At 47.1% G+C, this 16218-nt stretch overlaps 1 protein-coding gene across 2 annotated transcripts in view; it reads right to left on the bottom strand.

The window, feature by feature from the left end:
• TRPC5 (transient receptor potential cation channel subfamily C member 5) overlaps positions 1-16218 on the bottom strand; it is a 106331-nt gene that overhangs the window by 52072 nt on the left and 38041 nt on the right. For both annotated transcript variants that reach the window (XM_063142088.1, XM_063142089.1), the window contains exon 3: positions 3223-3559. In XM_063142088.1, the coding sequence (XP_062998158.1) occupies positions 3223-3559 (337 nt within the window). The remainder of the gene's footprint in view (positions 1-3222; positions 3560-16218) is intronic.

Below are 16218 nucleotides of genomic sequence, written 5' to 3'. Positions count from 1 at the left end.
CTTCTGGCAGGTCTTTGGCAAATAGTCTGGACTTCTGCTTATGTGTTGTTTATGCATTGGATTTTTTTCCCAAATTATTATTTATATTTTAAATATATTCATATTGCAGCATGGTTAATTATATTTTTAAGTTTTGCATATTTCTATTTATATGTTTTAACTGTATATGTTTTAATTTGTAAAGCTGCCTTGAGTCCCAGTATTGGGGAAAAGGCAGGATATCAATAATAATAATAATAATAATAATAACAACAACAACAACAACAACAACAACAACAACAATAATTCTGTTTTCACAACTGAAGTAATACTCATGAGCATCTAAAGCTTCCCCCTCCAACTGCATAAGATAATTAAATGCAGGGTCTAAAATCACCTGGCTACACCACTGCCTTTCCCCAGACAGCTGTCAAAGACAGAAAGATATGTGTTAAGGAGTGGGTCACGGACTTGTTTACAGGCGTGCGCTTTTACACAATAGCTAATTCCCGCTGTTTTGAGCTTTCAGTTCAGTTCATCAACCTCGGTTTCATTTTTAGAAGCTGTGACTGATCTGTGAGAATAGTCCAACTGAAGAAATACAAGCTACAACGGACTAATTGATTTCATTTTATTTTAAAACCCACTCAGCCCCTCCTGTATCTAATTAGAATGTAAATTTCCTTGTAAATCCAGTGAGGTCTGAGGGAATTAATCAAATGTGTGTGTGTGTGTGTGTGTGTGTGTGTGTGTGCGCGTGTGCATGTGTCCTCAGCTACACCAAGCAGAATATTGCACTATGAAAGCGGTATATAAAAGGCAGGAGCCACACCTAGCAGGATATTGCACTATGAAAGTGGTATATGGTATCTGTGTCAATGGGCCCCAACTGTTGCCAGTGCACTTTGATACCGCTATAAAGCAGTCGTGTGGCTCCTGCCTTTTATATACCGCTTTCATAATGCAATATCCTGCTTGGTGTAGATTAGGCCTTATTGGTTTGGTGATCACGCCAGGGGCTGAAAAACAGAGGGAAAAGTCTCTCCCATTCTGAGGGGAGATTTGCCCTCACTCTGCTCTAGCTTTATGCGGTGTCATCATACAGACAACACCGATTGGCTAACTGGTTATGTTGCACTGTGCTATCTTCATTCTGGCTACTTGATCTCTGCTTGGCTGGTCATGGAGCCAGCCAGCCAAGAGAACTCTCTTTTCTTAAAAAAAAGGAAAGGAAAAAAAAGATGGCACCACATTACCTTTTGAGCACGGCCGTGAACAAGTGTGAAATGGTGCCAAAAAGCAAGGGGGTCTGTTTGTGTGTATTTGGGGGGACATTCCAGACTCTCCCAAACCCCACCTTTCATACTGAAAATATTCACCCACAGAAAATCATCTCAGCTTTTCACCATACATAAGGACATTCTGCTACTTGAGGTTTATATGGCTCTTTTAGGTTGCGATTTTTAAATTATTGTTACATTTATATCTCTCCTTTTCCCCCTCTTGCAAAGAACCCAAGGCAGCTCACATGGTGCTCCTCCTCTCCATTTCATCCTCACAACAACCCTGTGAGGCAGGATAGGCTGGGAGTCAGCGACTGGCTGAAAGTTACCCTGTGAGCTTCATGGCTGAGCTGAGTGGGGGCCATAAACCCCCATGTAATCCGCCTTGGGTTCCTTGCAAGAGGAATAATAATTATCATCATCATAATAATAACAACAACAACAGCTGGAGGGACAGAGGTTACCCACTTCTATTGCAAATAACAATAACATTTGGCTATGCACAGACGACAAGGACATGGTTATAGAATTCGTGGTTCTCACCAGGTGTGATATCTTCCAGGGGTCATATTGCTCCTTGGCTCAGTGCAAGGGCCCATCTATTCCGGCACCTTTTTTCTGTCCCACACAGCAAACTCCAAGAAGCCCACAAATAAGGCGTGTAGAAAACAGCCCTCCCTCCTCCAAATCTCTGTTATTGTCAGGCCAACCACCTCTTTTTAGCCATCCAGGCTAAAATTCTCAGAGGAGAGAAGAGCCATCAGGCCTCTTCTCTCCTCTGAGTTGTCCAACCCTCTTTTAAAGTGATCTTCGCCAACAGCTGTCACCACATCTTACAGGACTGGGAATTCCCAGTGTTAATGATACACTGTGGAAAGGAGCATTTTCTCTGGCCTTGCATCCCGAGTTTAGACTCAGAAATCAGAAACAGGCTTGACGTAGGACACCGTGATGCTGTACTCTAAGATTCACAAGGCACATAGGAATCTGCATAACATCTGGTCTAGCACAGAGTTGCTTGCTCTAAGTGCCAGCAACCCTAACCCATCCCCTCCTGCCTTTAACTGGAGATGCCCAGGGACTTAACATGGGACTTTCTGCCTGTAAAGCAAATGCTCTACCATGGACCTGCGGCCCCTGCCCAAAATGTGTCTCAGCATCTTCTGGGGTGGTGCAAAAGGCCTTGGACTGCCCTGCACACATTGTACACCATTTCACCGGTTCCCCTGCCAATATTGCTGTTCCTATCTACCTTTTAGGTCACTTGTACCATTTGTCTGTCCTGAGTACCAGCTCCAGGTTTTTGAGGCAAACCACCCCCGGTGGGTCCCCTCCCCACAGTGAGCCCACCTTCTCACTGCCATGGTCACCAGCTGCTCTTGCTCCTCCTCCTCTTCCTCATCAATGCTGCATCACTCGCTTAATTGATAGGAAGGGAACCAGTGAGCAATTGGGCTGTGATATATCTCCTCCTCCTCCTCCTCCTCCTCCTCCTCACCATTGTAGGGGCCAGAATGAGAGGCAGGTGAACAAGCAGATTGCAGTGATGAAAAGGAGGAGGAACTCCAGGCCGGGGGTGGGAGGGTGGTCTTGTCCATGGGCCCCTGCTGGGGTGGGGGCCCATGGCAGGTTCCCAACCATGCTGACCCTTGATGCCGGCCCTGCTTGGCCCTAACAGGAACCGAAGGCCAGCATCAATGGAAAAAAAGAAAAAGAAGGTCAAGATTTATCACTCTTCTCAATTCTCAAGGTGGGCTGGGTAGAGACCAAAAACAGACAACAAGGCTAAATTCATGAAAATGTGTGCCCCCACCTCACCTCGCCATGGAAGAGACAACAGCTGTTAATGTTGACATTTATGTGCCAAGCTGATTTGCATGGAAATAGCAGCGCCCCGCTCAGAATTAATCTGCACGCGACTCCCATTAGCTCCCACGTGCGTTGGAATTCATGGATTTACCTAGAACCCAGGGGAGGATCATCCATTCCACGACGGTGGGAGGAGGCCCTTGCATGTGGAGGTCCGTCCTGACAATGTGCTGAGAGGCCAGGAGGAGCATGAAGAGGAACGTAAGGTAAGAGCCAGTGTGGCAGATGAACTTGATAAATGGCTTTTTGATGAACAGTCCCAGCCTGCTCTTCGGTGCAATCAAGTAGGCCACGGAGAGCACCGGAAACAGGAGTCCGATCGTGATGCAGGTCAAGAGCTTGACCGCCCAATGCTTCCGCCGCCATCCGGGAAAGCCGTCGTACCAAAGCGTCGCTAGCAGCTGCTGGCAGTTGGGCTGGGCAACGAACTGGAGAGGGAAAATGGGGAGAGAGAGGGAGAGAGAAACGGAGAAGCTGAAAGTGTATTTATTTGATTGATTGATTGATTGATTGATTGATTGCATTTTTATGCCGCCCAATAGCCGAAGCTCCCTGGGCGGTTCACAAAAACTAAAACCATTCAAAGTATAAAACAAACAGTATAAAAACATGATATAAAATACACGCTACAAAGTGATTAAAAACATACCACACAGGGTTAAAACATCTTTAAAATATCCTTAAAACATTCTAAAATTTCACTGGATAGGCCTCCTGGAAGAGATCAGTCTGAATTTATTTATTTATTTATTTATTTATTTATTTATCATATTTATACCCCGCTCCTCAGCCAAAAAAGGCTCTCAGAACAGCTTTTGCTTTTTTAAACTCTAAAAGACTGTCAAGTTGACGAATCTCCTCCGGCAGGCCATTCCACAATGTGGGGGCAGCAGAAGAAAAGGTCCTCTGGGTAACAGTTGTAAATCTAGTTTTTGCTAGCTGAAGGAGATTCTTCCCAGAGGACCTGAGTGTGCGGGGCGGATTGTACGGGAGAAGGCGATCCCGCAGGTAGCCTGGACCGAAACCATGTAGGGCTTTAAAGATGAAAACCAGCACTTTGTACTTCGCCCAGAAACTAATCGGCAGCCAGTGAAGAGATTTTAAAACTGGTGTAATGTGGTCCCCCCTACGTGTACCGGTGACCAGCCTGGCTGCCATATTTTGGACTAATTGAAGTGTAACATTGCAAAGAGGAAAAAGCACCGACAATCACCATAACATAAGAAGAAGAGCTTCAGTGGATCACAACCAAGGTCCATCTGGTCCAACATGGCACCCTCCAGATGTAGTGGACTCCAACTCCCATTGGCCAGATGGGGATGATGGGAGTTGTGGCCCAACACATCTGGAGGGTGCCACATTGGGCAAGGCTGATCTAAGGCCTTGCTAGACCTACCTTAGAATCTGTGTGGGAGGAGGGGCCAGGCCGCGCTAGAAATAGCACGGCCTGTAGACCCCGTCTACACGTGAGACGCGACGGGGCCTAGGAAAGCCCCGTCGCGTCCACCAATTTTTTTTTACTTAAAGGTGCCACGATGCAGGAGCGCACCAACAATAAAGGTAGGGGTTTTTAAAAAGAAAAATAGGGTCCCCTTCTCCCCCTTCCCCCGATTTCCTCCCCCCCCCCCCACGTCCTCCCCTGGCCTCCGATCCCCCCCCCCATGTCCCTACCGCCATGTCCCCCCGCCGCTGCTGTTCCCAGACGCCGTTTTCTGCTGTCGTCATGTCCGGCCTGTGCTGCCTGCTGTCGCCATGTCCCCTGGCCTGTGATCGGCAGTGGCAGGCATCACAGGCCGGACATGGCGACAGCAGGCATCACAGGCCAGGGGACATGGCGACAGCAGAAAATGGCGTCTGGGGACAGCAGCGGCAGCGGTGGGAAATGGCGTCTGGGGACAGCAGCGGTGGCGGGACATGGAGGTGGGGACATGGGAGGGGGATCGGAGGCCAGGGGAGGTCATGGGGGGAGGAAATTGGGGGAAGGGGAGTGGGAGTGGGAGTGCTGCAGCCCATCTGCCACTTTTCCCGGCTGCTCGTGCGTAAGTGTGGTAGCCGGAAAAAGCAGCGGAATGGTCCACACGCCTGCAGTCCCGGCCTCAGCCCAACCTGAGGCCGGGACCGCAGGAAGAACCCCGCTACAAGCGGTTCCGGTTAGTGTGGTGCCAGGGCGGCTCGAGCCCTGGCTGAGGCCGGGATCCCCTGTGCATCATTTGAATGCACAGGGACGAGCACGGGCCTCCCACCGCGCTAACCCCTGGGCTAGCAAGGCCCCCAGCCAGTAGCCTGCCAGATTGATTGATTGATTGAGTTTCTATACTGCCCAGTAACTAAAGCTCTCTGGGCATTTCTGAGATGCTCATAATCAAGATGCTCATAATCTTAAAACAACAGAATTGTTGTTTTTATACTGTTGTTTTATATGTTTTTGATGGTTTTTAAATTTTGTATACTTTTTAATGTTTACCATTTTTAACTGTTGTAAACCACCCAGAGAGCTTCGGCTGTGGGGCCGTATATAAATGTAATAAATAAATAAAGGCGTGAAGCTGATGGTCCTCTTTGTTGGCTTATCCATCTATGTAAATTATTGCCTATTATCATTACAGCCTGTGGCAATGAAAACCCCTTGGGTGCCCCAGCAATTGAAAACATCCCTGTTGAATCAGATCAAGCACCCATCTAGTCTGATGTCAGGAGGTCAGACAGGCACCAACCTTGTACTCCTTTCGGTGCCTCCTGAAAACATCTTTATTCCAAGAAGCCTTTCCTTAACATGCAGCCTTGAATCTCTGTTTTTGCTTCTTTTAAATTTTGTTTTAACTGTTTTATTCTGTTTTTATTTTCATTTTATCTTGTACACCGCTCCGAAATTTTTCAATGGGGAGCGGTATATAAATATTCTAAATAAATAAATAAATAAATGTCTTGTTTTTTAAAAACAACAACAACAACCTGATGCTTCTGGGAATTCAACAAGCAGAGCATGAAGGCAATCATCTTTGCTACTACCACCACCCAGCATCTGGTACTTAGAGGTACACTGCCTCTGAAACTGGAAGTTCTATGCAACTATCACGTCCAATGACCTTTGAGGGACTACATCCTCCACAATTAAGTCTATTTTTTTCCAAGTACCCCCCCCCCCCAACTTCTTTTTAAAGCAAGCCCTAGAAATGGGCCAACCATTTCACATCTGCTGGGCACTGCTAAGTGCATTGCCCATGCTGACTAGTTTGAAGCCAACTTCGGGCCAGTTTACGCAACTGCCGTGCTTGCGATGTGTGAGCCTGCATTTCCAATTTGCATTCGAGGGCCTGTTTGCTGCAAGTTCTCAGGCTCAAACCTCCATTTTGGCACAGGGCGAATTTGCCAGGCACCTGCCTTAGGCAATAGCCAAAGAGCATTGTCGAAGAGCATCAGCCCTGAGGTGGCCCAAACTTGTTCTGTGACGAAGGCCCTTTCTATACATAAGGATTATCCCAGGAAAATTGATGGATCGTCCCTGCCTGCTCCCAGGATCCCCTGTGTGTCATTTGGATGCACAGGGATGATCCCGGGGGAAAAGGCAGGTGTAGAAACGGCCCAAGCCTCTCCTCTTGGTAAGATGCACACTGATGACGCTACATACATACATGTGATAACGGCCTCCCCTCTCCTGCAGCTCTGATGCTTCGGTTATCTGATTAATTCCTTGTGAGTAGATGCTTTACTGTCATGTTCTCTGGCCTTGATTCGCCCCTCTGGCTCAGAAGAGAATTTTGAGCTGGAGGAGGCATCATCCAGTGAGCCATCATCTGTTCCTCTGGGACCCTTCCCCAAATACATTCAAGCAGGTAGGCAGTTTCTCAGATAGAGTGGGGTTAACTTTACAGCCAGATCAGCCAGCCTCCATAAAGCCTCAGAAGACCTCTGCATGATGCTAAGACAACAGTTCTAAGTTCCTGAGTGAGTTCCAGCCAAGAGAGTTCTGTCCAAGGTCCTGACCAGCCTGGCATTCTTGACTCTGTTTGAGTGGCTTTGACTCTGCTCTGTCCTTCAAGTAAGTGCAACTGCTTTGGCTTGGCTCCCTTGGGTGCCTTGAGCTAGATGGGACACATCACCACACCACCCTAAATTTACAGCCACGGCCTACAGATCCTTTGGGTGACTTCACTCTTCTTCAACCAGCAACAAAGACAGCCTTTAGCTCAAAGTTAGACAATCTGGCACCACATGTTTTTGACTACAACCAAGCATGACCGATGATTGGGAATTACAGAAATTATAATCCAAAGCATCTGGAAGCTACCATGTTGGCTTCCTCTGTTTAGTACTAGAGCTCCCACCACCACCACCAAGAAAGCAGGAAACTGCTCCGTTTCTCCCAAGTCCTAGCTGCCCTGTTGCTTGCCAGCTCCAATGGGTTAGCCTTTGGCTCTCAGTCAAGGAGCCAATTGCAAAGTAACCCACCCAAGCATTAGCCCATGGGTAGGCGAACCCTTTGGTCCATGGGTATATATCTGGCAATTTGATAAACTGTCCTGGGCACCACCACAAAATGGCTGCCATGGGAGGCATGGCAAAGGACAAGTAAGCTGTCCAAAGGACTGAGTGCAAGGCGGAGGTCAGGGCTGAGCCCCAACACACTAAATGGTTCCTTTGATCCCCCAATTTTCAGTACCAACAGAAGTCTATTTCACAGTAATCCCAGGTGCTAGCAAGAAAATATGGCAATTAAAAAACAACCACACAAAAATGGGAGGGTGCCATTGGTACCATGTTGGCTACTTTGCTTTAGTCTGATGCTCCTTGCACCTTTGTCCACTGTTGTGTTTCCTCTGGGAGAGCAGAGAAGGGATATCACAGACCCACCCTAATAAGCTGTGTAGCTCAGTGGAACCTGTGTCTTTGGGAAGTATTCCCTTCTGCAGGAATTGTGCTATTCCCAAGGGAACTGGCCTGCCCATTGCAGGCCAGGCCACATGATCAGAAACTCCATCAGCACACTGGAGCACATGAGGGGACTTTGAATGGTGTCATCTATGTTAGCGAACATGTGCTATTCTCCTGCAACTCAGAGTGTGCAGTGAAACTTCAGTGAAATTATTTCATTGCACAAATTGGGCTTTGCGATTAAAAATTAAGAGGGTTCATATTTCATTAAAGAGATGCTATGAAGATTGGCGGCGGTGGCAGTAGCGGAGGAGGAGGAGGAGGAGGAGGAGGAAGAAGAAGAAGAAGAAGAAGAAGAAGAAGAAGAAGAAGAAGAAGAAGAAGAAGAAGAAGAAGAAGAAGACACCATTAAAACCAGCAATTGTATCTTCTAATCAAGCCCGTCTTTGGGAGGAAATTAACTAGAAGAGGCCATACGCAGCAATGATCCTGACCCCAATAACAGCTAAGAGCAAAATTCACAGTTGGAAAGCAATTGAATTACTCTCTGATCATTGAACCACAGCCTCCATAGGCTTAGCGTTGTACGATACTAGGCTATGTCCCTTAGTACCATGGCGATGGGATTTTGCTTAAATATATAATGACTGCATTCATTTATTTAAAGCAAATAATAAGAAAAGAGTGTATAAAATCACTGTGAAATGAACCTGGCATAGTGATGACCTAACCAGTGCTATTCCAAACGCCCACCTTAAAGGAACTCATGCTGCCTTTGCTTTTGTTCTGAGGGATCCCAGAGCCCTGGGCCACAGAACTGGTAGACATCGTAGAGGTTTCTGTGTCCATGTGCTAGAGACCACATGCCCAGTTTATGCAGGGCACCAGCCACATCTGGCTCTTGTATTAGTCAAGGAAGCCCAAATCAGGTCAGCTGGCTTAAAAACGCACTATGGAGCATCTCTCCATAGCGTTGGCCCCGAGCGACAGGACTGAGGATGCTGTGATCTCTCCCCTCCATCCTGCCTGGTCTTCTCCTCTCGTGTGAACCTGAGCCAAGGTGCTGTTATTGTGCCAGAGCTATTAGCATCCTTTGTAACACAATCACTCCAAATGTGATTTTCATTCTACTCTATAATCTTTCTTCGTTTGCCCTGGGGAAGGAAGAATGAGTGCGAATATCACATTTATTGTCTTTCCATATGACGCTGCCATATAGGTCAGGCTTCACTATTAGCTGAATATTTTTCCGCTGAGGGGAAAAAAAGAAAAAGACAGAGAGTGAGCACTAAGAATTGCTGAACATGCTTCATTTTATATTTCCTCGATTAATCACGCTTCGGGCAAACCGCATGCTTGGTACAGCTTCACTTATATTTGCATCTCTGGTCTCTTTTTTTCCCCTTTTCTTTTTTAGCAACAGTGAAATTACGATGCATTAATTATACATGCTCAAATAATCATCAGGGAGGAGACAATGTACTTTCGCCCTGTACCACAGCAGCTGCCGCCTCCATCTTCTTTTTATTAACAGGTAGGGCAGGGGAACTACTAGGCAAATCCGTTAAGCCATGGCACTGGGGACAAGAAAAATGGACGTTATTGGGAGTGCAATGGAGACTCCATTTTTCAGAGTATTCTTCTTAGGCACAAAACGTTAGGAATCAAGTTGGCAAAGATGTGTCACAGAAAAACCTGCGGGAGACGACTCAGCTTGTAGGGGGAAATCTCATTAAGGAAAGGAATCCATACCTATTAATTCCCAGGATGTAGCTGGGTAGGCTCACATTTTGCTTTTTTTGAGTAGAAACTGGCAATTTTGTGACAATGAAATCCCTCCCTCCAAAATAAACCCCAGAGGCATGATTCATCCTCATGCACCTGTACTACAAACGCCGGGAGGGATCACCAGAGGATGCAATAGAACGCTGCTTCCCTCCCATCCTTTGCATGTGCTCTTAGCTGCATGCAGAAACAGAGTTGTTGCAAGGAATGGAAGATCAGTGCGTGCCTTCTGTATCCCCATCCTGCCCTTCCCTTCTGGTTTGGTGGGAATTTCACCTCAGGGTCTGTATAACTTGAACTGCAGGTGGGGGCGGGGTCAGATGGAAGGCCCAGTAGACGGCACTAAGGATGACAGAGAAATCCTCCAAGGATTCAAATGAGTTCAGATTTCTATGAATGCGCCCTGCAGATTCCACAGTGGACGGGCTTTTTTGCAAGTCAAATGGATTCTGCGAACTTGCGGGCTTCCCTTTCACACTCGCGGGGCAGGGGAATTGTGTTCATTCACACTTGCGCAGATGCATTCGTGCACATTAGCTAATGCACATCACTGTTAATGCAGATTAGCACAAGTAGAACAAAATTTTGGTAGAAATATATATCTGGTTTTGTCAATGAGCAGAAGACAGAATGAAAGATGTCTGATAATCCCTGAAGCGCAGGTGGAATGCATTGAACGAAATCCGTACATCTCTAGATGGTGCTGAACTGGCCCAGTGCCAACATCAAAGTCAGGGAGCCGTCCTTACAGAAAAAGCATGGATGCTTTTCAGCCTTCCTTTTTCTGTAAGGAGGGTTGAAAAGTCATCAAAAAGGAAAGGCATTTTCTGGTGTTGCCAAAAACATTTGTAAACCCGGAGATGTTTCAGCTGAGCTTTAGTGAAGAACCATTCTACTGTTGCTAAAGTCATTGCGTATCATCTGTCAGGTCATGCAACTTTTCTAGGACTTCATTTCCTGGTCTATATTTGACAATACAATAGACTCCCCCACCCCATAAAACCTAATGATTCAAAATCAACTAATCATCTGATTTTACTACTTCCTCTTCTATACAACCTCCTCTGGTCACAAATGTAGAAATGGCTCTTCCTCTTATCCAAACTGTTGAAGATTAGTTTTGGCTTTTGAGTTTCTCTGGATCCACCTGGAGAAATTATATTCAAGACTCTAGCAATGGCAAAATATTGATCTTAGTCTAGATCAAGTATTAATCAGCCTCAGAGACCTTCACACATCACAATGTTTTGTAACATGAGAAAATGACTACCTGGTGTTCTCACAAAATCCCACAAATCCCCTTGGAGTCTTGTTGTGCTACCTGAGTTTGATGCCTGATGTGTTTTCATGTGGAAGTGAAGGTGGACGAGAAGGACTTCTAATGCAAATTGAACATTCTGGGCAACGTCGTTTTTAAATTCACAGTATGAATCAGAGTGAAGCAAAAACAGACCAAAATGTGTGCAGATGCTTTGCAGTTTTGCAAAGGAAGATGTATCTGCTCTGTCCTGGTTGCAAATTCTGTCCTTTCCTTCAACCAAACAGGAGTAGCATAGTTTTGTAGATTTTACCATTTCATTTTAAAGAGATGTGCTTTTAAGTCTCGTGTGGAAATATGTGAGACTGGAAGCCCAAAGTCCAAATCTCATCATGGCTAGAACGTTAATAGATGGCCATAGGCAAACCACTCAATTTCGGCCTTGCACACACACACTCCCATCTCCATGCAATATCAGGATAATAATTATGGATCAAAGAGTTCCCCCCTCCATTCTGTTCCTTTATTATTATTCCTTTAGCTCTCTCGTTGCTTTGCATCCTCTTCCTGAATTCTGGTTTATATGCCATTGATGCACCTGTGTGTAGTTGTGAAATGCTGTAAAATAGAAACCTTGCTGGGTTTGCATGTGTGGATGCATCATACTACTGATCCCTTGACCCGCCTAGACCTTCTACTCCTCTTCTTGCTACGTATGCATATATCCAGGCTGTCTGTGGGACACGTACTTTTCGTATACTATTTTGGAAGGGACAAATTGATGCATAAGGGGAAGGGGGAACAACCAGGGCTGGCCAAGACATTTTGCTACCTGAGGTGAAGAACAAAATGGTGCCCCCCCCCAATTCCATGTATAAATCCTTCATAGAACCATAGAATCATAGAATAGTAGAGTTGAAAGGGGCCTACAAGGCCATCAAGTCCAACCCCCTGCTCAATGCAGGAATCCACCCTAAAGCATCCCTGACAGATGGTTGTCCAGCTGCCTCTAGTGTGGGATGACTCTAGTGTGGGATGACTCTAGTTGAATGACTCTAGTGTGGGAGAGCCCACAACCTCCCTAGGTAACTGGTTCCATTGTCATACTGCCCTAACAGTCAGGAACTCTTCTTCAAGACCAAACGTCTTTCTTCAACACAAACAACTGGACAGCATCCACTGCCACACCTAAAGGCAGCAAATTAGCTTATGGGATGTAGGGAAAGCCACGTGGCACACAATTCTCTCCACCAACACCTTGCTGGCACCTCTCAGCATTTGCCACCTGAGGCAACTGCCTCGCTTTGCCTCATGGTAAGGCCACCCCTGGGAACCACTTCTTTCCTCCCTGCATTCCTAACACCAAGAGTCATGATGTTGAGCTCAGCCTATTTTCCTAATGGACAAAGCACAGCAAGCTGTCATGACTCTGAAAATGGTAAATGGCGGCCGCCATGCCTGAAAAACGTGTTATCTCATTTTGGGACTGGGTGAATCATAGCCATGCAATGACAGATTGATAGCCCTTGCAGAAGGACAGCAGGGGAAGCCATGGGGGTGTATTACGACAAAACAATGAGATCCCTGCCACTGGAGACAGAAATCATAGCAGTTCTCCTGACTGAAATCCCTAATGGATTCCGATGAATCACTCTCCTTGGCTCACCCTTTTCCTAAAGAGAAGAGCGACACAATTGTCATCTCTCCACGCCATTTTTTTATAATGACCGCCCTGATCATCATTCTAATTTGGTACAGGCAAAAGTACTGTCACTGCTGCCTTCATATACAATGAATCATTCTGAAGCAGAAAATATATAAATATTTTCTGCTTGCACACAGGACCAATGTCAATGAATGCCATCCTTGGGCAACTGACAAGTCTCCAGGGCTGAACCTGGCCCTATCCCCCCTCTACCTCCAGTATCTGGGGAATAGGCCTACATACACCAGTTGCTGTGGAACATAGGCAGTAGGGTGCTGTTGCACCCATGTCATCCTTGTGGATTCCTGGTCAACAGCTGGTTGACTACTGTGTGCTGGATGAGACAGACCCTTGGTCTGATCCAACATGGCTCTTCTTATGTTATCATAAAAAGTGGCTGGGTCTCAGAGCTATAATTTTAATTTCCCACAATGCCCCGGAATGCTGCTGCCTGCCACTGGGGTCAGCCAGGGAGAAGTTAACCGACGGAGGGGATTTTGCTCCAAGTGGGAAGCCAGTCTGGCTTGCTGAGCAATGAGTTTGTTTGTTTGCTTGCAACTTCAAAGTCTGTGCATGTATGGCTGGGGGTGCTCTATCTGCACAAACATTTCAGTGCATGGTGGCCACAAGAAAAAGATTGGCCTCTGTTGAATGCTAGGCTGTGGCGCTAAGAAAAGTGGGCAGGCGGGGGATAGCTCAGGACAGAGAGTACACTTGGTGTGCAGAATGTCCCAACTCTTGATGTATATGTGAAAACACACACACACACAGAGGATAATATCCAATGTTAAGCCTATGTAGAGTAGACCCATTGAAATGTATGGGACTTATGATCATAGAATCATAGAATAGTAGAGTTGGAAGGGGCCTATGAGGCCATCGAGTCTGACCCCCTGTTCAGTGCAGGAATCATCTTTCCTAAAATCCAGAGTACATGTACAGGTACACTCTGCTTTTGCTTCCTTTAAAATCCAAATGACGCACAGGGGATCCCGGAAGCAGGCAGGGATGACCCCTCCATTTGCCTGGGATATGACATGGTCACTTTCCCCCAGAGTTCCCATGACTAACTGATGTTACATTCATTTCAATGGGTCTACCCTACATAGGACTAACATTGGATGCTACCCATTGAGAGAGAGAGAGAGAGAGAGAGAGAGAGAGAGAGAGACAGAGACAGAGACAGAGAGATCATACCAGGACTGAGAACAACTCCTGGTGTAGACTTCAAAGTGCAGCTACAAGAAGACAAGAGACTAGCTTTCCTCAACTTGGTACCCTCCAGATCTATTGGACTACAGCTCCCATGTCCAGCTAGCACCAGATTGTGAAAGGTTGACATAGACAATCCTGGACTATATGGATCTTTCTGACTCAGGGCATGGCTCATTCATATACATCAGGGATACACATTCTTCACTGCAGCCTCCCTATGCATTCTCCCTATGCAGCCTTAAACCCCCCTGCCAGATCCCCTTTCCCAACAATCCTGATCCAGGTCTTTCCCTGCCTGTGCAGCAAAGAAAGAGTGATTTCGAACAGAGTTGCTGGTGTGTGTGTGCGTGGATGTGTGTATGGACACACACACCCATGTACGTACAGACCCCAAGCAACAAGCTAGCATCATAAGCAGCCGTCACGACCGAGAAGGTTATGCACCTCTGAGATACATGCTGTCATTACATTTCTAGCAAAATCAATGCCCAGACTACAAATAAGCCGTAGATGATGCAACTCCTGAGATACTTGACTAAAATGATGTTTTACAAGTAAAGCTCTCATTGATGTTATGTATGTGATTAAAGAAATTTAGGATTACACACACTTCGGTTTGATCATTGCTATGAAAGGTTCATCATATAATAATTATTTTTATAACATAAGCACCTGCTTTTAGCATGGCGGGAATATCTACACAACAGAGATCCGATGAAGACAGAGGGCCTGTTCACATGGTATTTCGAAGTGCCAGTTTGATCCCACTGCATGGAGCTCACACACCATCCCTTCCTCTCCTGTCCCTAACCCATCTCTGTAAAGAAGTGTTGACTAAGTACTAGGGCTGTGCTTTGCTTCACTTCGGTTCAGAGAAGCGATAGCAGAGCGGCCTGATTCGCCTCCGATAAAGGTGGAGATGAATTGGGTCGGGGGGCTGCGGATTGAGGTGAAGTGGTTCACCTCGATCCGGAGCTCCGGTCGCAGGTAAGTGGGGGGAGGGGGACTCACCTGGCGGCAGTGCCACCGCCGCAGTCCATGCAGTGACGGCGATGGAGCCAGGTAAAGGGGCAGGGGGGAGGGGGCTTACCTGCCTCTGTCATGAGCTTCAATTGAGGTCCTAGCTTGAAGCTGGAAGAGGCTTCCGGCTTCAACCGGGGCCTCAATTGAAGCCCGCAATGGAGGCAGGTAAGGGGGCAGGGGGTTGGCTTACCTGGCACTGCCGCTCCCATCCATACTGTGTTAGCGGCAGAGCCAGATCTCGCTCCGCAGAATGGAGCAGGTGACGGGCGGATCGACACGAAGCGGTTCGGGCCCGATCCGGAAGGTCCGGATCAGGCCACGAAGCAGTTCAGGGGGTCCGTGCACAGCCCCACTAAATACGTTATTCATGCAGTTATTCCTGGATAAAAATCCAGGAATCGACCACCCAACTGACGTGTACATGGTTGTATTCAGACACGCTGCCCTCAAATGGACGCTGCCCTCAAATGGGGGAAATTCTGGAAGTCAACGGACCTGTTCAGACCACATGCTAAACCATGGTTAGGCCGCTCATCCTTTTGCAGGAAATGTTTCATGAGCATGTTTAAACCATGGTTGTCTAGCCACCATGGTTAAGAATGTTTCACGCGACATGCTCAGCCATCAGGGTTAGCTCAAAATGCGCAACCATCGTGGCTTAGCGTATTGTCTGAACAGGGTCAATGCGGTTATCATGACCCGTCAGGCCATCCAGTGTGGAGCAGAGGGTTTTGATGGAGAGGAGGCACAGACCACTTCTCCTGGGGTAGGACAGTCAATGCCTTATTCCGGGTATTCCTGGTCAGAGGACACACCCCTGCCATCCTTCACTGGCTCAGAGGATGCGTCCGCAGCAGAACTCCCAAGTTCTAAGCCTAGGGCTGTTGTAGATGGGCCCCCACTGTATCCAGCATGCCCCATGCCGAGAGGCGCCAGGATTGGATGGAGGCAAGCCTGCTCTGCAAGTGCCCCACAGCTTGGTGACACCTGGCAGCCTCCCGCCGTCATCCTGGAAATTGCAGACATTTCTTAAGAATTGTGTTCTTGCTTGTGTTTGGTGTTGTGAATGGGACATGGCCCTGCCTTTTCTATACCACTTTCATGGTGCAACATCCTGTTTGGTGTAGATGAGGCCTTTGTCTCCAGCACAGATTGGGATCCTCTGTGTGTGCGACAAACACACCTGCAGTGGGGTCAGGGTGGCATGTCTTCAGGGGGGTCTACTTGAA

This window comes from Elgaria multicarinata, chromosome 15, assembly GCF_023053635.1.
Source record: "Elgaria multicarinata webbii isolate HBS135686 ecotype San Diego chromosome 15, rElgMul1.1.pri, whole genome shotgun sequence".
In the NCBI taxonomy this organism is placed as follows: Eukaryota; Metazoa; Chordata; class Lepidosauria; order Squamata; family Anguidae; genus Elgaria; species Elgaria multicarinata.
This window is presented reverse-complemented; position numbering and strand designations above follow the sequence as displayed.